The 24,914-nt window shown below is 44.1% G+C and overlaps 1 protein-coding gene across 1 annotated transcript in view; it reads right to left on the bottom strand.

Moving 5' to 3' along the window:
• The window catches only part of LOC123483299 (AP-3 complex subunit beta-2-like), a 76,217-nt gene extending 54,809 nt beyond the window's left edge, over positions 1-21,408 (bottom strand). Inside the window, exon 1 of the mRNA XM_045212992.1 lies at positions 21,218-21,408. Within this exon, the coding sequence (XP_045068927.1) occupies positions 21,218-21,330 (113 nt within the window). The 5' untranslated portion in view covers positions 21,331-21,408. The remainder of the gene's footprint in view (positions 1-21,217) is intronic.
• Positions 21,409-24,914: the final 3,506 nt, after the last annotated feature.

The raw sequence follows: 24,914 nt of genomic DNA, 5'->3' as shown, positions 1-24,914 counted from the left end.
ACTTTACTGCCGGGTTATTGGTTCGTCTTTGGCTTACATGACAACGTGGAGAACGTTTGTGCAGAAACATGAACATTTCTTCATCTGCTACATCCCATCTGTGTGAATGCCACATTGAAAAAGCATTCCTCTCAAAGGTCTTATTGCTTTTTCTCCTTCATAGCCACTTGACCTACAGTAAGCAAATCATTTCAACATCTCAACTCAAAATGTTATATTGTAACCAATGTTCGCTATAATTTATTTCATCACTGAGAAATGTCTGGTCTGCTGAGCACAAACTTGAACATTGTGAAAATTCTGTGCAACTTCCGGCGCAAGTTTACTGTTAACACTAAGGCTGTAACCGCTTTAAGTTAGTTTTAACAATGGTCAAGTAAGCTACTGTGGCTATTTGATCATAATGTAGGCCTACCAGAGTTGGACTCAAAATACAACACTGCCCCTTTAAGACAAAAGCAAGCTCTTTACCTTACTCGCTTTTCAAAGATGTCTAGAAATGCACACGTTTTGTGCTCTTGTTGGAAGCAATCACTCCCCCATTGCTGACTACAAATTATCTATAACTGGGCTAATAACTCACTAACTAGCAAAGGATATGAACAAATGTACAAATGTGCACACCTCGCTACATGTAACTCTCGATTTGATCTCAAAACAAGCGCATGTACCCACTGTAACGATCCCGGCAGTCTGAGTCGGGTCCTGTCTGGTGACCAGTGTTTTGGGTTCGTAGTCTCCTGTTTCCCGAGGGTTCGGGAACGCTCCGGGGGAGCTCTCTGGTTTTCCGTCCGCACCTGCATCCCGTCAGCAATCTGCACACCTGGCCCTCATCATCACCCTTTTTAGGTTCTGGCCAAACATCCAGTTCCTGCCGGATCGTTAGCCATGAACAGTAGGTGTTCTGTGTATCAGTTTAGAGTTTCTTGCGTGAGTTTTGTTGTTTTGTACTTTGTTGAGTTTTTGTGTCCTTACCTCCGTTTTTGTTCCACCTGCAGTCACACGTCCGAACCTTCACCCACCTCTGCCTGATGGTCGGCGGCTGCCGAGCTATCACTGGACCTGTGCTGCACACCCAACTACTCATCCACGCCGCCCGCTCTGTCCCTGGATTATTCTGCACCTTTGGTTGTATCTAAATAAACCCTCACCTTCGTTCAACTCTCCTTGTCCTGGTCTGCTTCTGGGTTCTGGCTGAGGGAACTGTGACAGAACGATCCGACAAATATAACCCAGCGGACCTGGACTCTGTTCGCCATGCCATTACCCAGCAGGAGAAGATGTTAGGCCATCATAGCATGGTACTACAGGAGATCGCGTTGTCAGTTCGGAACCTTTTCTACCGGCCTGACGGAGGTCCAGAACCAACGCCAGTGTCCGGTGGAGGACCCACTACCGGTTTCACCCATCTCGCCTGCCGCTTCTGAAGTTGTGTCCCTCCGTGAAGCCCAAGGTTCCTAGCGCCGGATAAATGTGAGGGGAGCTGGGAAGATGCCGTTCCTTCCTTATGCAGTGTGGATTAGTGTTCGATCTACAGCCCTACTCTTATGCCACTGACAAGGCTAGGATAGCCTATTTGATTGAGTTGCTGCGTGGTCGGCGCTGGAGTGGCTTCAGCCCGTTCTGGGAACGACAGGGATCCCTCATGGCTTCATACCAGGGGTTCACGGCGCGAGATGAGGAAGCTCTTCGACCATTCCGTCCGAGGGAGGGACGCAGCTAGGCGTCTGTTTTCTCTTCACCAAGGAACTCGCAGCGTGGCCGACTTCGTGATCGAGTTCAAGACGTTGGCTGTGGAGAGTGGATGGAGCGAGGAGGTCTTTGCAAGCGGCCTTTTACCAGGGCCTGTCGGAGCAGCTCAAGGATGAGTTGATCTCCTATCCGAGCCTAGTGACCTGGACAGCTTGGTAGCCTTGTCTATTCGGGTGGATAATCGAGTCCGAGAGCGAAGGAGGGAGAAGCAATGGGGTCCAGTCCAATCGATCAGCTTCTCAGTTCCCAGTCGGGTCGGGTGGTGGACCAGAACACGTCGATCATTCTCCACCACTAAGGGGATTAGTGGAGGGACCTCTCTCCCGATTCTGAACCCATGCAAGTGGGGCGGCACGGGTTAACCAAGGAGGAGCGTCAACATAGACGTAAGACCAACTGCTGCCTCTACTGTGGTCGCTCGGGACATTACATCTCCACTTGTTCCCGGCGGTCGTCAAACTGCCCGGCTCGCTAAAGTTGGGAGGACTTTTTAGCGAGCCAGTTTCAACCTCTCAGTACCTCTGTCAGACCCGCTTCCCGGCTACCCTTGTGAACAGGAATCAGAGCTTAGCGCTTAACGCTTTTATCGATTCAGGTGCCGATGGAAGCTTTCTTGATGCCGAGTTGGTGGAACAGCTGGGGCTTTCCAAGGAGCAATTGCGGAAGCCATTGAAGCGACCACTCTGAACGGCAGTAGTCTGGCACGTATCACGATGAGGACTGAACCGGTTAAGATGCGGTTGTCGGGGAATCATTCTGAGATGATTTCATTTTTCATTCTGCCGTCTTCCCATGTTCCTCTGGTCCTTGGATACCCCTGGCTGAAGGAACACAATCCCACGTTCGATTGGGTGACGGGCAAGGTAACGAGTTGGAGCCTTGATTGTCATGCTAACTGTCTCAAGACTGCCTGCCCCATTCGGTTCCCAGTCAGGTGATTGAGGCTAAACCCCCAGATTTGTCCCTGGTTCCCGAGACATATCACGATTTGGGGGAAGTTTTCAGTAAGCAGAAGGCTCTGTCACTTCCTCCCCACCGACCATATGATTTGTGCCATCAACCTGGTTCCTGGAGCTGTCTACCCCAAGGGAAGGTTATACGTATCTCCCGACCTGAACGTGAGGCGTTGGAGACCTACATCAAGGAGTCCCTAGCTGCTGGTCTCGTTCGTCCCTCGTCATCACCCCCTGGGGGTCAAGATTCTTCTTTGTGGGAAAGAAGGATGGCTCTCTTCGACCGTGTATTGATTATCGGGGTTGAATGACATCACGGTCAAGAACAAGTATCCCCCTGCCCTTGATGAGTTCTGCCTTCGACTCCTTACAGGGTGCTACGGTGTTCACCAAGCTGGACCTCACGCAATGCGTATCACCTGGTCCGGATCAGAGAGGGGGAGCGAGTGGTTGACGGGTTTCAATACACCGATGGGTCACTTCGAGTATCAGGTGATGCCGTTTGGACTGACCAATGCTCCAGCGGTATTCCAGAGTATGGTGAGCGACGTCCTGAGAGATATGATCGGTCTCTTCGTGTTTGTTTACCTGGATGACATTCTGATCTTCTCGAAGGAACCTTCCCGACCACGTCCAGCATGTCCGGCAGGTTCTGCAGCGATTGTTGGAGAATCGCCTGTTCGTGAAGGCCGAGAAGTGCGAGTTTCACGCCCACACTACATCCTTTCTCCGGGTACATCATCTCCAGGGGGTGAGATTAGGATGGATCAGGAGAAGGTTAGAGCGGTTCTGGAATGGGCCCAGCCCGGTACGAGATTGCAACTCCAGAGATTTTTGGGGTTTGCGAATTTCTACCGCAGATTCATCCGGGATTACAGCCGTGTGGCCGCTCCATTAAGAACTGCCTTGACTTCCAGTATCAGGACCTTCAAGTGGAATCCGGAGGCGGATCGGCGTTTCTGGATTTGAAGAGGCGATTCACCAACGCACCCGATTCTCTCTCAACCGGACACGACCCGTCAGTTGTCGTTGAAGTGGACGCGTCTGATGTGGGAGTTGGCGCCATCCTGTCGCAGCGATGCTCCACGGACAGTAAACTCCATCCCTGCGCCTACTACTCTGTCGCCTTTCGCCTGCAGAGAGGAATTACGATGTGGGTAACCGGGAGCTTCTCGCGGTGAAACTTGCCTTGGAGGAGTGGCGCCACTGGTTGGAGGCGGAGCAACCGTTTATTGTCTGGACTGACCACAAGAATCTTGCTTACGTGCAATCGGCTAAACGTCTCAACTCCCGTCCAGGCCAGGTGGGCGTTGTTTTCGGACGATTCAAGTTTGCCCCTGACGTTCCGACCTGGATCTAAGAACGGCAAGCGACGCCTTGTCCCGGATGTTCTCCAAGACGGAGGAGAGTGGGTCCAAGACCGAGACTATTCTCCCCCGGGAACTGCGTCGTGGGAGCAGTGATGTGGAAGATTGAGGAGGAGGTGCTGGCGGCCCCTTCGGACTCAGCCCGGTCCCGGTAGCAGTCCCACCCGGTCGGTTGTTTGTGCCTGAGTCGGTTCGGCCTGCTGTCCTCAAATGGTCCCACGCCAGCCAGATGGCTTGTCACCCTGGCGTGGCTCGGACAATGGCGTTTCTTCGCAGACGTTTTTGGTGGCCTGCCGTGGCCGAGGATACTCGGGGTTTTGTTGCTGCCTGTCCAGTGTGTGCGCAGAATAAGAGTACTAATCGGCCCAGCTCTGGACTACTTCACCCCCCTTCCTATTCCCGCGTCCATGGTCGCATCTGGCCCTGGACTTCGTCACGGGGTTGCCCGCTTCTGAGGGGAAGGTCGTTCTGACTATCGTGGACAGATTCAGCAAGTTCGCCCACTTTGCTGCCTATTGCCAAGCTTCCCTCTGCCTCGGAGACGTCCGAGATCCTGGTTAGGGAGGTTTTCAGGGTCCCCGGTTTGCCCAGTGATATCGTTTCCGACCGTGGCCCTCAGTTTACCTCTCTGCTGTCTGGAAGTCCTTCTGTGTGGCCATTGGAGCTACAGTCAGTCTCACATCTGGTTTTCACCCCCAATCCAATGGTCAGGCGGAGAGAGCCAACCAGAAGATGGAATCCACGCTACGCTGTCTGGTCTCTTCCAACCCCACCTCCTGGGCCTCTCAGTTGCCTTGGGTTGAGTATGCCCGTCAATACTCTCCCTACATCTGCCACTGGGATGTCTCCCTTCCAGTGCCTGTATGGCTACCAACCTCCCCTGTTCCCTTCTCAGGAGAGGGAGCTATCAGTGCCTTCTGTTCAGGCTCATATTCGTCGTTGCCACCGGACCTGGCATCGGGCCAGAAAGGCACTCCTTAGGGGTTCGGATCGTTATCAGCTCCAGGCGAATCGTCGCGGATCCCCGCTCCCACCTATACCATCGGAGATAGGGGTTTGGTTGGCCACGGATCTTCCGTTACTGGACTGAGTCTAGGAAGTTGTTACGAGTTCATTGGTCCCGTTTGTGGTGGAGAAGGTGATCAATCCGGTGGCAGTTCGAACTCAAACTACCGAGGACGCTCAGAGTCCATCCCACCTTTCATGTCTCCTGCCTCAAGCCTGTCTTCCTCAGTCCCCTGTTGCCTCCTCCGCCTCCTCCTCCTCCTCCTCGGATGATCGGAGGTGGTCCTGCCTACACGGTGCGTCGCATCATGGATTCCAGGCCGGCGGGGCCGGGGTTTCCAGTATCTCGTGGACTGGGAGGGGTATGGTCCTGAAGAGAGGAGTTGGATTCCGCGGCGACAGGTCCTAGATGCTGACCTCATCAGGGATTTCTACCGCCTCCATCCTGGCGCTCCGGGAGGTCCGCCCGGTGGCGTTCGTCGGAGGGGTCTGTAACGATCCCGGCAGTCTGAGTCGGGTCCTGTCTGGTGACCAGTGTTTTGGGTTCGTAGTCTCCTGTTTCCCGAGGGTTCGGGAAGCGCTCCGGGAGCTCTCTGGTTTTCGCACTCTGCATCCCGTCAGCAATCTGCACACCTGGCCCTCATCATCACCCTTTTTTAGGTTCTGGCCAAACATCCAGTTCCTGCGGATCGTTAGCCATGAACAGTAGGTGTTCTGTGTATCAGTTTAGAGTTTCTTGCGTGAGTTTTGTTGTTTTGTACTTTGTTGAGTTTTGTGTCCTTACCTCCGTTTTTGTTCCACCTGCAGTCCTCCGGAACCTTCACCCCACCTCTGCCTGATGGTCGCGGCTGCCGAGCCATCACTGGACCTGTGCTGCACACCCAACTACTCATCCACGCCCCCGCTCTGTCCCTGGATTATTCTGCACCTTTGGTTGTATCTAAATAAACCCTCACCTTCGTTCAACTCTCCTTGTCCTGGTCTGCTTCTGGGTTCTGGCTGAGGGAACTGTGACACCCACGACCACTGATGCTGTAAAAACAGTCCAGTTAAAAATGAATGGTACAGATCCATAAATGGCAATGGTCTAGTTGCATATAGGCCTACTGCAGCTCTGATTGGTTATGGCGCACCGGTCTGTGTAGAGTATGGGCCTGGGTCGTGCCTGTCAATGCAATAGAATCTCTGATGTGTTCTGCCCACAACAAAATCTCTTGTCTTGCATTGTTCGTTTTGTTTCGGTATGTTGCATTGAAAGTGGCTAATATTGCGTTGATTCGATCACAATTCCCACAGTAAAGGGAAAAGTTGAGTGAAGTTCAATCTCGTGCTTCTCTGCGCGTGCTGATATTTATTCTGCTTGGCAGTCCAGGGGAGCTGCGCTTTAGAGGTAACAGTGATTGTAACCCCACTTCATCCCAATTCAATCAATGCAGAATTGAAAGATTCAAATGGACAATTTGTGAAAGAGCCAAACAGATCCCAAAATGGCATCAATCTGTCACGTTTTCGATGACATGGCAAAGCAAAACGCCCTGAGCAACATGGAACATGGTGGTGACTCGGGCAGGTTTCCAAGGCAACAGCATGTGTGGAGTGGTTTCCTCTGCCATGTTTATACAGAGACCAGCCAACCTACCATCCTGTGCACCTGGGATACAACAGAACAATGCAAACATGCTGGGTAATTGCACATCAGATAAAAACTAGCTGTCGAGTGGCCATTATTGACCAGTTGACTAAGTGCTGCTGCTGCTGCTATGACAATTTAAAACTGGATTTAAAGCTGTACGATAGAGGTATATTGTGTGTGTTTGTCGTCTCATCTAGACATGTCATATAAGCAAGGTTTAGGGTCCAACTTTAAGAAATCAGTATGTCCACGCTTTTGTGCACAAACCAGTTTGATCAAGCTCTGTAGTAATTGTTGTTGCTGCTATGACAATCTAAAATGGGATTTAAAGCTGGACGATAGTAGTATATTTTATATATTATTATTATATTATATTATTATATTATATATTATTATTTTCTGTGTGTTGTCTCAACTAGACCTGCAATATAGGATAGGCTAAGGGTTCAACTTTTAGAACGTCCACGCACTGGCAGTTTGTTCGGCTCTCCATGTCATGTAAAGGCCCGTTTTCTATGGCATATATTATACGTGCCACGGCCACTAAATCATTTGCAAGGCATGAGCTAGATATCTTTCCCATTATGTATGATATCGTAAAAAACACACTGAATGTACAAAACATTAGGAACACATGCTCTTTCCATGACATAGACTGACCAGGTGAATACAGGTGAAAGCTACAGTATGATCCCTTATTGATGTCACCTGTTAAATCCACTTCAATCTCTAGAAGTTCAGCTGTGGAACTGTGAAGAAGACATTTTTCTTATTATTTTTTTCATTACATTGCTTCAAAACACAACCTTTGCTTAGAACATAAGATGGCACAGCTAACCAAACATTTCTGCTAAAGACATGGTATATACTGTAAAGGTTAGGTACAATAACCACGTTTCCATCCACTGTTTCTATTTGAGTAAAATCATACCATATAAAAAAGAATCACAACAGCTGTGATGGAAACAGGAAGTTTCTGTACAATCGTATAAACAGATCATTTGTTCGTTCGACAGTGTGGGATCATTTTTGTGTCGGCAAAATGTATTATGTGAGAAATGGCGGGGAAACAACTTTATGCGCAAATATTGATATAAACTTGGGAGTCACGTGATGATATGGTGAGTGGTCCTCCCACTACGACTCGGGAAAGCATGCAGTTCAGTAGGCTACAGATTAAATAAATAACGATGAACTTCACAGTGATCTTGATGCTCCTTTCCAATAAACTAGCCTACCTGCACTTTATCAGCGAGCTGTTGGCTAGAGCGCACGTGCCAAGACCAGAGTAGGCACATTTGCTATTTAACGCAACAGTTTTTGTGCCAAAACTACAGTAGAGTTGAAAAAGCGATGGAAACACATTGAACTTTAGATTTCACGCACTGATGGCATCTTTTCTTTATGCGGATTTTAGAATATTTGCATTCAAATCTGTCGGCAATTGGATGGAAACCAAGCTATTAATTAAGTGGCCATTATTTGAAGAATAATTATATTGTTTTGAAAATTGTGAATTTCACACTGTTATCCCAATTACTCCTTCACTCGTTGCTTGTGAAACATTCAATTAGCTTGAATCTAATGCATTATCTAAAGAGGGATTATTTGTGTTTTCATAGTTTTATCACAGGTTGCACTCTGTCTCACTAGGGTTGCAGACATGGCCAGCAAAGTCCTTACAAAATGATAAGTCAGAAACCTGGCTAGCCTAGCTGGTTGGGGTTATCTGTGGTTCTCTGACACAGACTGTGTACCCATTGAACCCACTCAAGGCCATCCTACCATGGAATAGCAACACAGTGACTGAACTGTCAGCACCATCTGCTGGTGTAAATGTTTCAGTACATTTTATCTAAGGTTATGTATTGTCAATAACATTGACTTCTGTGCTTATGTCAACAATTGCAGGTTAGTATGTCAATGTAAACATGTTAATGTATAGTTTATTGAGGGTATAATAAGGGGTATTGAGGATTTGTGTATTACACAATTGCTTTTGCAGGGGTGCTATCATGTAATGTTAGTCTCCCGAGTGGCGCAGTGGTCTAAGGCACTGTATTGCAGTGCTAGCTGTGCCACTAGAGATCCTGGTTCGTATCCAGGCTCTGTCGTAGCCGGCCGTGACCGGGAGACCCATGGGGCGGTGCACAATTGGCCCAGCGTCGTCCAGGATAGGGGAGGGAATGGCCGGCAGGGATGTAGCTCAGTTGGTTGAGCATGGCGTTTGCAACGCCAGGGTTGTGGGTTCAATTCCCACCAGTAAAAAAATAAAATATATATATATATATAAAAGAATGATGTATGCACTCACTAACTGTAAGTCGCTCTGGATAAGAGCGTCTGCTAAATGACTCAAATGTAAATGTAATGTAGGCTAGTTTGTTTACCATCCTCATCCACCACAGCCTAAAGAAGACTATGAAATATGTCATATGTGAAAAAAGGTTATTACAAGACACTTGTTATGCCAACTGTTTATCCCAATAGACACTTGAGTATTTTAGACCATGATGTCATGGTTAAAAAACGTGGAGCTTGCTTGCAAATTAACTCACCATCACCGTTATGGCAATAATTTCACTGTGACTACTTCAAGACAATCTCCAAATGGATCTTGCAATAACAGCCATTGTTCTATTCCACCAAAAGAGAGTGAGTGTAACTCCTGTATGGTAAGCCTACCTTAAAATGGTGATGTATTATCTGTAAGTCCAAAACAAAGTTGCTTAAAATCTCATACTTCCATCAAAAGTGAGCAATTTGAATGATTTCTCACCAATAAGTGGTTCTAATTAACACTGAATATGTCTGAGCGAAAATCTTTCAAAAGATGCAGAAGGGAAAACATGAAGGTGTAACAACAAAGGTGTTAATTTGTAGTAAAACATGCCTAATTTCTAGCTTAGTCACTACATACAGTTACTAGACTACACACTTAGTCACTACATACAGTCACTAGACTACACACTTAGTCACTACATACAGTTACTAGACTACACACTTAGTCACTACATACAGTTAGACCTAGTCACTACAGCTCACTACACTACACACTTAGTCACTACATACAGTTACTACACTACACACTTAGTCACTACATACAGTCACTAGACTACACACTTAGTCACTACATACAGTCACTAGACTACACACTTAGTCACGACATACAGTCACTAGACTACATACTTAGTCACTACATACAGTGAGGGAAAAAAGTATTTGATCCCCTGCTGATTTTGTACGTTTGCACATTGACAAAGACATGATCAGTCTATAATTTTAATGGTAGGTTTATTTGAACAGTGAGAGACAGAATAACAACAAAATAATCCAGAAAAACGCATGTCAAAAATGTTATAAATTGATTTGCATTTTAATGAGGGAAATAAGTATTTTACCCCTCTGCTAAACATGACTTAGTACTTGGTGGCAAAACCCTTGTTGGCAATCACAGAGGTCAGACGTTTCTTGTAGTTGGCCACCAGGTTTGCACACATCTCAGGAGGGATTTTGTCCCACTCCTCTTTGCAGATCTTCTCCAAGTCATTAAGGTTTCAAGGCTGACGTTTGGCAACTCAAACCTTCAGCTCCCTCCACAGATTTGCTATGGGATTAAGGTCTGGAGACTGGCTAGGCCACTCCAGGACCTTAATGTGCCTCTTCTTGAGCCACTCCTTTGTTGCCTTGGCCGTGTGTTTTGGGTCATTGTCATGCTGGAATACCCATCCATGAGCAATTTTCAATGCCCTGGCTGAGGGAAGGAGGTTCTCACCCAAGATTTGACGGTACATGGCCCTGTCCATCGTCCCTTTGATGTGGTGAAGTTGTCCTGTCCCCTTAGCAGAAAAACACCCCCAAAGCATAATGTTTCCACCTCCATATTTGACAGTGGGGATGGTGTTCTTGGGGTCATAGGCAGCATTCCTCCTCCTCCAAACACGGCGAGTTGAGTTGATGCCAAAGAGCTCGATTTTGGTCTCATCTGACCACAACACTTTCACCCAGTTCTCCTCTGAATCATTCAGATGTTCATTGGCAAACTTCAGACGGGCCTGTACAGTGGGGAAAAAAAGTATTTAGTCAGCCACCAATTGTGCAAGTTCTCCCACTTAAAAAGATGAGAGAGGCCTGTAATTTTCATCATAGGTACACGTCAACTATGACAGACAAAATGAGATTTTTTTTCTCCAGAAAATCACATTGTAGGATTTTTAATGAATTTATTTGCAAATTATGATGGAAAATAAGTATTTGGTCAATAACAAAAGTTTCTCAATACTTTGTTATATACCCTTTGTTGGCAATGACACAGGTCAAACGTTTTCTGTAAGTCTTCACAAGGTTTTCAAACACTGTTGCTGGTATTTTCCATGCAGATCTCCTCTAGAGCAGTGATGTTTTGGGGCTGTCGCTGGGCAACACAGACTTTCAACTCCCTCCAGATTTTCTATAGGGTTGAGATCTGGAGACTGGCTAGGCCACTCCAGGACCTTGAAATGCTTCTTACGAAGCCACTCCTTCGTTGCCCGGGCGGTGTGTTTGGGATCATTGTCATGCTGAAAGACCCAGCCACGTTTCATCTTCAATGCCCTTGCTGATGGAAGGAGGTTTTCACTCAAAATCTTACGATACATGGCCCCATTCATTCTTTCCTTTACACGGATCAGTCGTCCTGGTCCCTTTGCAGAAAAACAGCCCCAAAGCATGATGTTTCCACCCCCATGCTTCACAGTAGGTATGGTGTTCTTTGGATGCAACTCAGCATTCTTTGTCCTCCAAACACTGACGAGTTGAGTTTTTACCAAAAGTTCTATTTTGGTTTCATCTGACCATATGACATTCTCCCAATCCTCTTCTGGATCATCCAAATGCACTCTAGCAAACTTCAGACGGGCCTGGACATGTACTGGCTTAAGCAGGGGGACACGTCTGGCACTGCAGGATTTGAGTCCCTGGCGGCGTAGTGTGTTACTGATGGTAGGCTTTGTTACTTTGGTCCCAGCTCTCTGCAGGTCATTCACTAGGTCCCCCCGTGTGGTTCTGGGATTTTTGCTCACCGTTCTTGTGATCATTTTGACCCCTTTGACAGCTCTTTGGTCTTGGCCATAGTGGAGTTTGGAGTGTGACTGTTTGAGGTTGTGGACAGGTGTCTTTTATACTGATAACAAGTTCAAACAGGTGCCATTAATACAGGTAACGATTAATACAGGTTGCTTGTTTGTAGGTGACCAAATACTTATTTTCCACCATAATTTTCAAATAAATTCATTAAATCCTACAATGTGATTTTCTGGAAAAAAAATCTCAATTTGTCTTTCATAGTTGACGTGTACCTATGATGAAAATTACAGGCCTCTCTCATCTTTTTAAGTGGGAGAACTTGCACAATTGGTGGCTGACTAAACACTTTTTTCCCCCACTGTATATGTGCTTCCTTGAGCAGGGGGACCTTGCGGGCGCTGCAGTATTTCAGTCCTTCACGGTGTAGTGTGTTACCAATTGTTTTCTTGGTGACTATGGTCCCAGCTGCCTTGAGATCATTGACAAGATCCTCCCGTGTAGTTCTGGGCTGATTCCTCACCATTCTCATGATCATTGCAACTCCACGAGGTGAGATCTTGCATGGAGCTCCAGGCCGAGGGAGATTGACAGTTCTTTTGTGTTTCTTCCATTTGCGAATAATCGCACCAACTGTTGTCACCTTCTCACCAAGCTGCTTGGCGATGGTCTTGTAGCCCATTCCAGCCTTGTGAAGGTCTACAATCTTGTCCCTGACATCCTTGGAGAGCTCTTTGGTCTTGGCCATGGTGGAGAGTTTGGAATCTGATTGATTGATTGCTTCTGTGGACAGGTGTCTTTTATACAGGTAACAAACTGAGATTAGGAGCACTCCCTTTAAGAGTGTGCTTCTAATCTCAGCTTGTTACCTGTATAAAAGACACCTGGGAGCCAGAAATCTTTCTGATTGAGAGGGGGTCAAATACTTACTTCCCTCATTAAAATGCAATCAATTTATAACATTTTTAACATGCGTTTTTCTGGATTTTTTTGTTGTTATTCTGTCTCTCACTGTTCAAATAAACATACCTTTAAAATTATAGACTGATCATGTCTTTGTCAGTGTGCAAACGTACAAAATCAGCAGGGGATCAAATACTTTTTTCCCTCACTGTACAGTCACTAGACTACACACTTAGTCACTACATACAGTCACTAGACTACACACTTAGTCACTACATACAGTCACTAGACTACACACTTAGTCACTACATACAGTCACTAGACTACACACTTAGTCACTACATACAGTTACTAGACTACACACTTAGTCACTACATACAGTCACTAGACTACACACTTAGTCACTACATACAGTCACTAGACTACACACTTAGTCACTACATACAGTAGGCCAGTCACTAGACTACACACTTAGTCACTACATACAGTCCACTAGATTACACACTTAGTCACTACATACAGTCACTAGACTACACACTTAGTCACTACATACAGTTACTAGACTACACATAGTCACTACATACAGTTCTAGACTCACAGTCACTCATACAGTCACTAGACTACACACTTAGTCACTACATACAGTAGGCCAGTCACTAGACTACACACTTAGTCACTACATACAGTCACTAGACTACACACTTAGTCACTACATACAGTCACTAGACTACACACTTAGTCACTACATACAGTCACTAGACTACACACTTAGTCACTACATACAGTCACTAGACTACACACTTAGTCACTACATACCGTAGGCCAGTCACTAGACTACACACTTAGTCACTACATACAGTCACTAGACTACACACTTAGTCACTACATACAGTCACTAGACTACACACTTAGTCACTACATACAGTCAATAGACTACACACTTAGTCACTACATACAGTCACTAGACTACACACTTAGTCACTACATACAGTCACTAGACTACACACTTAGTCACTACATACAGTTACTAGACTACACACTTAGTCACTACATACAGTCACTAGACTACACACTTAGTCACTACATACAGTCACTAGACTACACACTTAGTCACTACATACAGTCACTAGACAACACACTTAGTCACTACATACAGTCACTAGACTACACACTTAAGACGGCTTCCCAGACACACATAAAGGCTACACTGCTCGTGCTGGGAATCAGATATCTAGATTAGGATCATCAAATATACCGACATACCAGACCAGAACCTCTACATGACCAGGAAATTAACTTTTTTGTCACACAAGATGATAGCATCTTTGCTATTGGCTTCAGCAACACACACACACACACACAAATATCCCATTTTGCATATTTAATGCATTCATTTCCCCATTGATCCAAACACACAGGTGTCTAAATATAGCGCCTACCTGGTTTGCGTCCTAAATGGCACCCTACTCACTATATCGTACACTACCTTTGACCAGGGCCATAGGGAATAGGGTGCCATGTGGGACACCCCCCTGGAGTGCCGCAAATACAGTAAATACCACAGACTAGTCCGACTAGTCCCATGGAGAATCATAAAAGAGTAAATTAATAATTATGTTTTTAATAACAGAATGACAAGGACAATCTCCTTCAGCTGGGGACTTAGAGCACCATGCAATCATGCTGAAGAGTAGCACTTCGGGTCAAAGTGACGGCATCCTTTAATAAAGGCCTAATGGGTGGGAGCTGGAAGTTATGCTCATAGGGGGGAATTCCGACCAGAGTTAAGCGTAAATGGAACATCATTCCCTTTTTATGGACTTTACTCTCCACGCATCTTCTGACCTTAGACTTAAGCAAGAGAATAGTATGCTATTCACTCGCTATTTGTTGGGGTGGAGCATGTGGCGGAGGTGTGTCTACAGAAACGCCATATTCCAACCTTGACTTAACTCCCTCATAATTCCACCACCTTTATGCGCGATGAAGAGATGAATAAGGTCGAGCAACCTGTTCCAAGTGGAACAACATCTCATTTATTTATTCCCGATAGAAATAACACCATTCTCCATGAACAGTCATTTACAAATTGATCAGAGCTTTTGATGAGAGCTAAGTAAATGAGTAAGCCGTTTGGATAAGGGGATTGTAAATGACAATTTTTTAGATCTAGTTTATCTTATGACTGCTGGAGATAAATGTTAAACATGTCATATGGCAGCAAACTGAAGCATACATAGCCTATCACCTTTTCCACAGTGAAGTTTATGCTGGCCTTTATAATTTGCAAGGATAAAAGAGAACCAAACTATAGGCATTTTGCATCATTCCATTTCATCTTTCTTTTCTCTGTCACGTTCGTGTGGTTGTAACTGAGGATCGCTAGCAATAGTGGATCGTGTTAGACTAACGTATTACAAGTTGGGCAATCATTTGGGACATATTTGAATCATTATGGAACGCAGACCATACGTAGCAGTTTAAACCTGGAGCCTGGCGCACGGTTCACGGCGACTGGACTGCTGTCATCACAGTTCCAAGATTAGTGAGGATTATTAGGGTAGATTTATAGGACTACAGTTCAACCCTTCCAATACAGTATTTCATGGATTGAACAATTGAATTTGGCAACATTCAGGATGAATCAAACCACTATTTTTGATTTACCAATATACACTACATGACCAAAAGTATGTGGACACCTGCTCGTCGAACATCTCATTCCAAAATCATCGGCATTAATATGGAGTTGGTCCCTCCTTTGCTCCTAAAAAGCCTCCACTCTTCTGGGAAGGCTTTCCACTAGATGTTAGAACATTGCTGCGGGGACTTGCTTCCATTCAGCCACAAGAGGATTAGTGAGGTCGGGTACTGATGTTGGCCGATTAGCCCTGGCTCACAGTCGGCATTCCAATTAATCCCAAAGGTGTTCAATGGGGTTGAGGTCAGGGCTCTGTGCAGGCCAGTCAAGTTCTTCCAAACTCATCTCGACAAACCAGTTCTGTATGGACCTCGCTTTGTGCACGTGGGCATTGTCATGCTGAAACAGGAAAGGGCCTTGCCCAAACTGTTGCCACAAAGTTGGAAGCACAGAATCATCTAGAATGTCATTGTATGCTGTAGCGCTAAGATCTCCCTTCACTGGAACTAAGGGGCCTAGCCCAAACCATGAAAAACAGCCCCAGACCATTATTCCTCCTCCACCAAACTTTACAGTGGGCACTATGCATTCAGGCAGGTAGCGTTCTCCTGGCATCCGCCAAACCTAGATTCGTCCTTTGGACTTCCAGATGGTGAAGCTTGATTCATCACTCCAGAGAACGCGTTTCCAATGCTCCAGAGTCCAATGGCGGCGAGCTTTACACCACTCCAGCCGACGCTTGGCATTGCTTAGGTGATCTTAGGCTTGTGTGCGGCTGCTCGGCCATAGAACCCCATTTCATGAAGCTCCCGACTAATAGTTATTGTGCTGACGTTGCTTCCAGAGGCAGTTTGGAACTCGGTAGTGAGTGTTGCAACCGAGGACAGACGATTTTTATGCGCTACGCGCTTCAGCACTCGGCGGTCCCGTTCTGTGAGCTTGTGTGGCCTACCACTTCGCGGCTGAGCCATTGTTGCTCCTAGACGTTTCCACTAGCAGGGCAGAAATTTGATGAACTGACTTGCTGGGAAGGTGGCATCCTATGACGGTGCCACATTGAAAGTCACTGAGCTCTTCAGTAAGGCCATTCTACTGTCAATGTTTGTCTATGGAGATTGCATGACTGTGTACTCGATTTTTATACACCTGTCAGCAACGGGTGTGGCTGAAATAGCCAAATCCACTACTTTGAAGGGGTGTCTACATACTTTTGTATATAGTGTATTTTGTGCGCAAATGGTCGCCAAACCAGTATATTTAATTATTCATAAATACTTTCCTAACCGTAAATAATATACAAGATCAGAGTATTTTTTAACATGCCAATTAGTGCTGAAAAGGAGATTAATATGCGTGTGCATGCATGGCTTTATTTAATTGATCCCCAATATTCTGAACCGTTCTCGCCATATATTCTAGTGAGTCTGTCGAGAAAATTCAAATTAAAAAGGTACACCAAATTTAAAGCGATGGCTTTAGATATATTTACTGAAAACCCTTTTGAATGAAAACTCCACGAGAAAATCTGTTGGTGTGAGGGTTTTCAGCGGTTGAATTCTATTTATTCAGGGCACGCATGGGAACCAGGCCTGCAAAGCCCATTATGCACCTGCATAAGGTAACTCTAAATATAATCTACTGAGAAGTGTGTAGGAAAGGCGTAAATCTGAATCGGGCCCATAATATATAACACAGTCTGTCTCCAAAGGATATAGTAAAATAAAAATGTATTCAATGAAATATCAGGTGCATAATCATTTTTTCAATCACAACATTAAATATGTTTAAAGGGATAGTTCACCCAAATTACAAGATTATATATTGGTCTCCTTACCCTATAAGCAGTCTATGGACAAGGTATGACAGCAATCCATGCTTTGGTTAAAAGGCGCTGCATGGTCAATCCGAAGTCTGCATTGGCCGTGCAGCATTTACGGTGATACGGCCTCAGCAGAAGGCAGGGCATTCATACTTCTTGCTCTTCACAGAGTAGCGCAGCGCTGTTGTGAAGGAAGTTGTCAAGGAAGTAAGTTTGTGTTTATACAGGACCTCCCGCCCCCACCTCACGTCAACCAATCATGTCAATGCGAAGCTGTACAGAGCCCTCTACATTGTTACAAAATTTGGGCGGCGCATTGCGATGCAGTATGGAACTCAATATGCCCTCTGCATGCCTACGGAGGCTCCGCAATTGCGTCACACCATCCATACGGCGCCTCCGACCACTTTTTCGGATCAAGCATAAATTGGCTCTTAGTTTCCCTGGCATGGTTTCTACATACTTAGGGCTGTGACGGTGATTACATTTTGTCAGCCAGTGATTGTCAAGCACATAACTGCCGGTCTCACGGTAATTTACCATTAATTAACATAAATACATTTAGCATCTCATGGCTTCCACGCATTGCCTACAAGCCACTGATGCAGAACTTTGGAACATCTACATTTAAAAAAGTCTAATAAATCAATTTAATAAAGTCTTCACCATCACAATAAATCCATTATAATGTAGTCTATTTCAGAAGAACAGAATAGCATACTCTGAGTTGTCCTTATGTTAGGTCCTGATCTGGCTATGCCATATGGCTGTGGGCTACACTAGTTCATTTAACAGACAAGATTTGCTTAGAATTCCGTGGCAGTTTTTTATAGTATGAAGAATACAATTGAACATAGTTGAATAAAATAGAAAGGATATTTTCTCCAAACGATTTGAGGGAGTGCGCACATGCGGCTATTCTGTGTTGAGTGGTTTACAAAGAAACAGGTCCTATATGCTTAATTTAGAGTTATTTATGCAACTTTAGTTGTGATACAAACGTTGGGCTATATGTTTTTATTTGTAATACATTCTAAGGCTGCATGATGCAACTCTAATGATGATTTGAAAAAAGTCACATGAAAGGCATGAGCTCTGCTTTGTTATTTGCGCAGGCTCTACACACTTCATCACTCTCATCACAATTTGATAAGCACTTAATAATGCCTCGATTTTCCTGGCGGCATCCCCTATGTGTGGCCCTAAAAAAATCCATGCCTTTTGCAGCCAGTGGCCGTTGTGCCCTTGGGCTGAATATAATAATTATAATTCCCTTCTCCCGGCTGGGTGCTCCGAAGCACCTCTCACTCACATGGCTCTCTCAGATAGCTCAATTCTTATTAGTCAATGCCCTTCACGTGATCGGGAATTCTGTTATTTGTTATTTTATTTTATTGAATATTAAAACATACAGAGCGACGCACAGGAGCAACCAGGGTCAAGCGCCCCGCCCAAGGGCACGTTGACAGATCTCCCACCATGTCAAAACGGGGACCCGAACCAGCGACCTATCGGCCACCGGCCCAAGCTCCCAACTGCCAGGCCACCCACCATCCAAGATCCCCCCACAGTTCCCCGTGATCGGGTCTTTCTCACAGGCTACAAGTGAAGACAGACACATCGGAGACGTAACTGCGCACGTCCTTATCCAATTCCGAGGCGCATATTGAAGATATTGGAAGAACTGTCCACATTTACTTTTCGTCAGCCAACAAAATGAGTAGGCCTAACGAACAGCAAAGGCACTAGCCTATGTCAATCTACTATCCCCCATAGTACAAAAGTTGACCTATTCTGTGCAATAAATAAATAACTTCAATGGGACTTTTTAGCCACAAATGCTAAAACGTTAGCATGTGGAAACGGTGCCAGGAAAACTAAACCAAAGCATGAATTGCTGTCATACCTTGTCCATAGACTGCTTAAAGGGGTAAGGAAACCAATGTGTAATTTTGTAATTTGGGTGAACTATCCCTTTAAGTATAAAAACGGGATTACCCGTTAAATGTATAAAAGAAAAGATGCCACATTTTGGCAAAGGACCAGATGTAGCCTAATTACCTTTTATAACACCCTCTATGTAGTACCATAACTTTGCTTATAAATGATTAGTTAACCATTACGTAGTGATTGTGGAGAGTATGAAGCCTTTATAATTTGTTGTATGTTTAAAAAATGTGACCGATGAAACAAACACCTACAAAGCACAGATGCAAAAGTTAGACATTTGTGAGGTTATTTTATTTTACATGAAAAATTGACAAGCATTCCTACTGCTGTAAGTTTGTGGTCCTTCCAATGCAGCCATGCATGCACATATCAAATAACACAAGCCTTTGTGACATCCATGTTTCCTCTTTTATAAAGAAAGCATCAATGTCAAAGTGACAGCTTGGGGTCCGCCTGTCCTGACATGCAGTTTTACACTAGCGTTCTCACTGGAGCCATAGACTGGCCCACTTGCCGTGTCATTAAAAAAAAATATTACAGTATTTGGAAGAATATTTAGGCTATAAATTATGACTTATACAGTAATCTTGGCACCCTGAACCAAACAGTGACACGAGACGTATGCAGTATAAGAGTCTACACTGACTTGGGCATATCAATAGTGTTACCAGTGCTCCTTTTCTCCAATGCACTTTCTTGCATTGCACTTATGAAGTGAAAACATTTAGAGCAGGTTGGGGTTGATGCCTGCAGCAATCAATGAACTGCAGATAAGAGCAGAAGTGACAGGTAGGCAGATTGCCCTTTCCTCTGCCCTGCCATCTTCAACCATAGATCCAGGATCCAAGAGAATACACTCGACACACACACTAAGCTACAGACTAGTTTCAACAGCAAGTTCAATAGCAGCATCAGCATCTCCCCCTACTCCTTCATCAATCTCAAATAACATGAATACAACAATACTGATAAATAATACAGTACAATTTAATAGCACTGTATAGACCTGCAATGATTAGACTCTGCAGAGCATTGTGTAGGGTCAGACATCAGATTCAGACAGCACAGTAAATCAATGGAAATATTGAAATGAAAATCTTTATATCTCAGATATTCATTTTTTGTTATAAAATAACATTTTATTAGTGTAATATAGCAGTGAATATCTGTTGATAGCAACCTATAAATTGTCTTAGTTTGCGTTCGCTTTCTTAACCTCATGGCCAAAAGTGGAAATAATATTCAACACAGTTCCCCAATTGCCCTTCAAGAGTAGGCTATACAGACAAGGCCACTTGAAACGACCTTTCTGGAGAGCATTCTGTGAACACAAGCCACTTCGCCCTACACACACACACACACACACACACACACACCCTCCTCTTCAGCACCACGGAGCTGTCCGGTCGGCGGTTCTGTAAATTTTAAAAAACGAACGCTCCTTGCGTAGACTATTATGAAGATTATTATGCCTAGTTTCATCTGAAAATATAAATTCCACCAACAATCTTTCGCATATTTTCCCCCTCCTATCATGTTTGGTTGACTAGGCACTGTAAACAGAATTCTAATGGGACAGCGTTTTGGACGAATAGGCTAAGCTACAAACGAGTGTTCAGCCCCATTCGCGTTCAACTCCGAATAATTTAAAATGTAGGCTATAGCCTAGATAGAATACTGAACAATTACGTTATGTGATAGCAATCTGTCACTAAATTTGCCCACTCTAACAGAATATGCATATTGATTCTGCGGCCTAGTCCCATTTAAATTGGCCCAACACCAAATCACTGTTAAGATTCAGAGCTTCAGCCCAGATGGCCTTGTCGTGGTAGCAGCATATGCTATAGTGCGGCAGTTTTCCCAAGCAAATTATCTAGGACTCAGGAAAATACACAGCTATGACTGTTCAAACACATATTGTTCAATCGAAGTAGGCTATGTTGGCGACATTTTTTATTCTAACGTCCCCCACCCTATAAAGCCCGTTGAAGCGCCGCTTCCTCTCCATCTTGACAGGCAGGAAATTGTATCCACCTCGCACCTCCCCCATAAACTGCCCATGATATTTCAATATGACAACATTAAAGAACACCGCGACAAACGCAAGCGGCGACGGGTTTTTGCACCTACCTTTTGTAGTCGGAGGAGAAAATCCCTCCGCTGGCCGGGTCGTGGCCATATTCGGGCTCCCCGACATTCGAGGAGCCCCCTTTTTCATCATTGAAAGCGGAGCTTGCAGACATTTCAGCAGCTTCTTTGGAACACAATGATGGAGATTTAGTGCGGCGATCAGGGCACCTCTTAAAGGCACACTACCAGCTATCTTCCCTCTATTCTCTGTGATACACTGTCACCAAGTAGACCAGGTTATCCCCAACATTGGAGCTATATAGGCGACAACACAAGGTCTTGGGACTCATTTATAACAGTTGCATACATTTCTGTGTGCACCATTTATAAAAAGTCTGCATACATACACAAATGTTGAGATTTATAAACTTGCCATACATGTTTCCGTTATAAATCAGACCTGTCGTAAAACTGTGCACGTGAACGAGCATTAAAACTCCGCCTGGAAAACGCCGTCCATTCACCTTTTATGGTGACAAAACGCCATATATTTGCTGTTTAATTTGAAACTATTTTAATTAGGCCATGGCAGTTTCTATAAGTGAGATTGATATATATACACTGAGTGTACAAAACAGTAAGAACACCTTCCTTGAGTTTCAAATGAAACATGCCTGCTGCTTATATAGCTAGTGCCTGTCCACGCATTCTGCAAGATTGATTGTATATTCTAAACAATTTAAAAGTAGGCTAAATGCTACACTTCTATGCAAAATATGAATTGTTGTTCAATATTTTGTTCATTATTGGGATTCTATATCCTGCTTTGGTATAGGCTCTGAGATTCAACAGGCAATGAGGTCGCATCGTTATCGTACAGCAATAGGCTACTGTAGCCTACCCTTAATATCAAATATTTTACATAAGCTACCGGTCTATTTACTGTGTTGACAGAATGTTTTAATATTTTGCAGTAATTCATGCCATATCTGGCAAAGGACTGTAGGAGAAAACAAAGGCAAATTGTTGAGTACCTGTCAGCAGATCATTTGAATTCAAGGTATTGCAACATATTTTCCCCCAACCTAAATATTATGGACTGCCCGCGAATTCTGAAAATAAAATAATGTTTTATCTGTTCTTACAGTAGCATACATATATCTACTTCAGTGTAAAATATAAACGGTTCACCTGTTAAATTCAACTATAAATGTGCTGCCTATGGGATTGCAAAATGTAGGCAATCTCTATCTGCCATGTCTATCAGGCATGATTAGGCAAATCTGTTTTTCTACTAAAACCAGTTTATCAGTTTTACAGATTTACAACAGTAAATTATTGTATTATTGTTTCTACTCACTGTTAGTAAACCTAGCTAGCTAGCTAGATTGCTGGATAGCAAATAATTGTTATTTACTTCTGTTTGGAATCCTATCTTGCGTCATGCCTATAATTTTGTGAGATTGATACGCATCTGCTGTCATAATCATAACCAATGTCAACCCTCGTCAATTATGTTACATCGCTAGCTAGAAGAGGTTTTACAATCGAGATACAATAGATGTACTATTGTAAAACCTCTTCTGTTTTTAGTCATAGATATGGCTACCAGTAGCTGTTTAGCTAACATAGCTAGCTAGCTAGACTAGCTACCTAATTTAGCAAACAGAGAAATTATTTGATTTTCCCAGAGCAAGAAGCACCACCCTACACGAGTTATAGTGTTTCAGAGACTGGAAAAAATCTGTCACCTTGTATATTTAGCAATTAATCTACTGATAGGAAAATCGCTGAAAGACATCCAATGGCTCTATCAAACAAGGACAACTATATCTACACACAAAAAACATGTAGTGCGATCGGTATAACATTGAGCCTTCCCGAAATGCCACAAAGCAGCACCACATTTATTTGCAGATCTCCTCAATACAACGAAAGTCATCATAGGGTGTATAGTTCGGCGCGCGAAGCCCAGTCCTGCCCTCTTTGTGGCCAATTATGTGTGAAACACATCTCACTGACCTAGAAATCCTTCAGACATGATCAAAACAAACCCAGGGTCCCCCAGTGTGAAACTTCCCTTTAAATATTGTGGGGATCTATTTTCTTATAACTGGATGTGATGCCTAGCTTAGAAAGAATGCATTAATGATTAAACATAATAGGTTTGTACTGTACTGATATCAATTGTTTAACATAACAAGCTGTGATTCATGTGAGGAATGTTAGGGAGTAGGGTGAGACAGACTTGTGATTCTCACAGACACATACACAATGCCTCTTTGTTAGAACGCGCTCAAGGACGTGTACTGCAAAAGTGCTGACTTTCTGGACAAGTTGCAAAACAACTAGACACCTGGCAACAGTGAAGCACCAAGGGGCTGGGACCAGCCTGTGCGCCAACGATAGGCTGAGTAAGTCTAAACCACGCTCAGTCTCTACTCTGATTGGCCAGCAGGGAGCGGGAACTATCTCTGTCAGAGTATTTGGAGAAGAACTTAGAACAATGGATCAGTTCTCTGTCTGCCCTGCATGGTATATCAGTGGACCCGTATATTCGAACATCATATTTACCATTGAAGGTTTTGCATTAATTAAAATACTAGTCTATTTTAGAAGACGTGTATTGACCTCTTTTTGTTCCTATACCAGATTTGAATTGACGCAACTTAACAATATGTAGCCTGCAAACTCAATGGATTAATAGAGAATAATTACTCATCTATCTATGTGATGTACTAGAACCATTTTTACTGTACCATTCTGAACCTCTCCCTGACCCAGTCTGTAATAACTACATGTTTCAAGCATGTGCCCAAGAACGACAACGTAACCTGTCTAAATGACTATCGCCTCATAGCACTCACACCTGTAGCCATGAAATGCTTTGAAAGGCTGATCATGGCTAGGGCTGTTATGGTGACCATATTACCGTCACACCGGCGGTCACGAGTCATGAAGGCAGTCAAATTCCACGTGACAGTTTAGTCACGGTAATTAGGCTTCTCCAAGCTCTGATGCTGCTGATGGTCATTAGTAGCCTACCAAACTTGCTAACTGCCTTGTACTCAGCACTCTATTGTCCCTTTAATCACTCCGACATCAATGCAAATGTAATTGAAAATCTAATCAAACACTTCATGAGAGCCCATGAACTCATGTTGCGCAACATTTTTTATAGGCTATGCAATTGTGTGAGAAAACAAAGTGATGGCTTCTATTAAAAAGAGGAGGATCCTATCAGCTTTCTAGGCCTATTATATTTATTTCTCAACTTTCCTAATATTAAGCACATTGCTTCTCTTTACATCAGGAGTATAGCCTACCTGGCTGGCATGAAAATAAAACCACAGGAAAAGCGTCCTCCATTCGCTATTTAAGTGCATAGGTGACATGTATTGTCCCCCCTTCCCCTGTTTCGAGACAGGCACATGATAATGGTCCATTCTAAATCAAAACAAATTTCACACACACAGTACCAGTCAAAAGTTTGGACACACCTACTCATTGAAGGGTTTTCCTTTATTTTTACTATTTTTTTACATTGTAGAATAATAGTGAAGACATCAAAACTATGAAATAACACATATGGAATCATGTAGTAACCAAAAAAGTGTTAAACATATCAAAATATATTTTATATTTGAGATTCTTCAAATAGACACCCTTTGCCTTGATGACAGCTTTGCACACTCTTGGCATTCTCTCAACCAGCTTCATGAGGAAGTCACCTGGAATGCATTTCAATTAACAGGTG

Source organism: Coregonus clupeaformis, unplaced genomic scaffold (assembly GCF_020615455.1).
Source record: "Coregonus clupeaformis isolate EN_2021a unplaced genomic scaffold, ASM2061545v1 scaf0067, whole genome shotgun sequence".
In the NCBI taxonomy this organism is placed as follows: domain Eukaryota; kingdom Metazoa; phylum Chordata; class Actinopteri; order Salmoniformes; family Salmonidae; genus Coregonus; species Coregonus clupeaformis.
The sequence above is the reverse complement of the archived record's forward strand: the minus strand, read 5'-3'. Positions and strand labels throughout refer to the sequence as shown.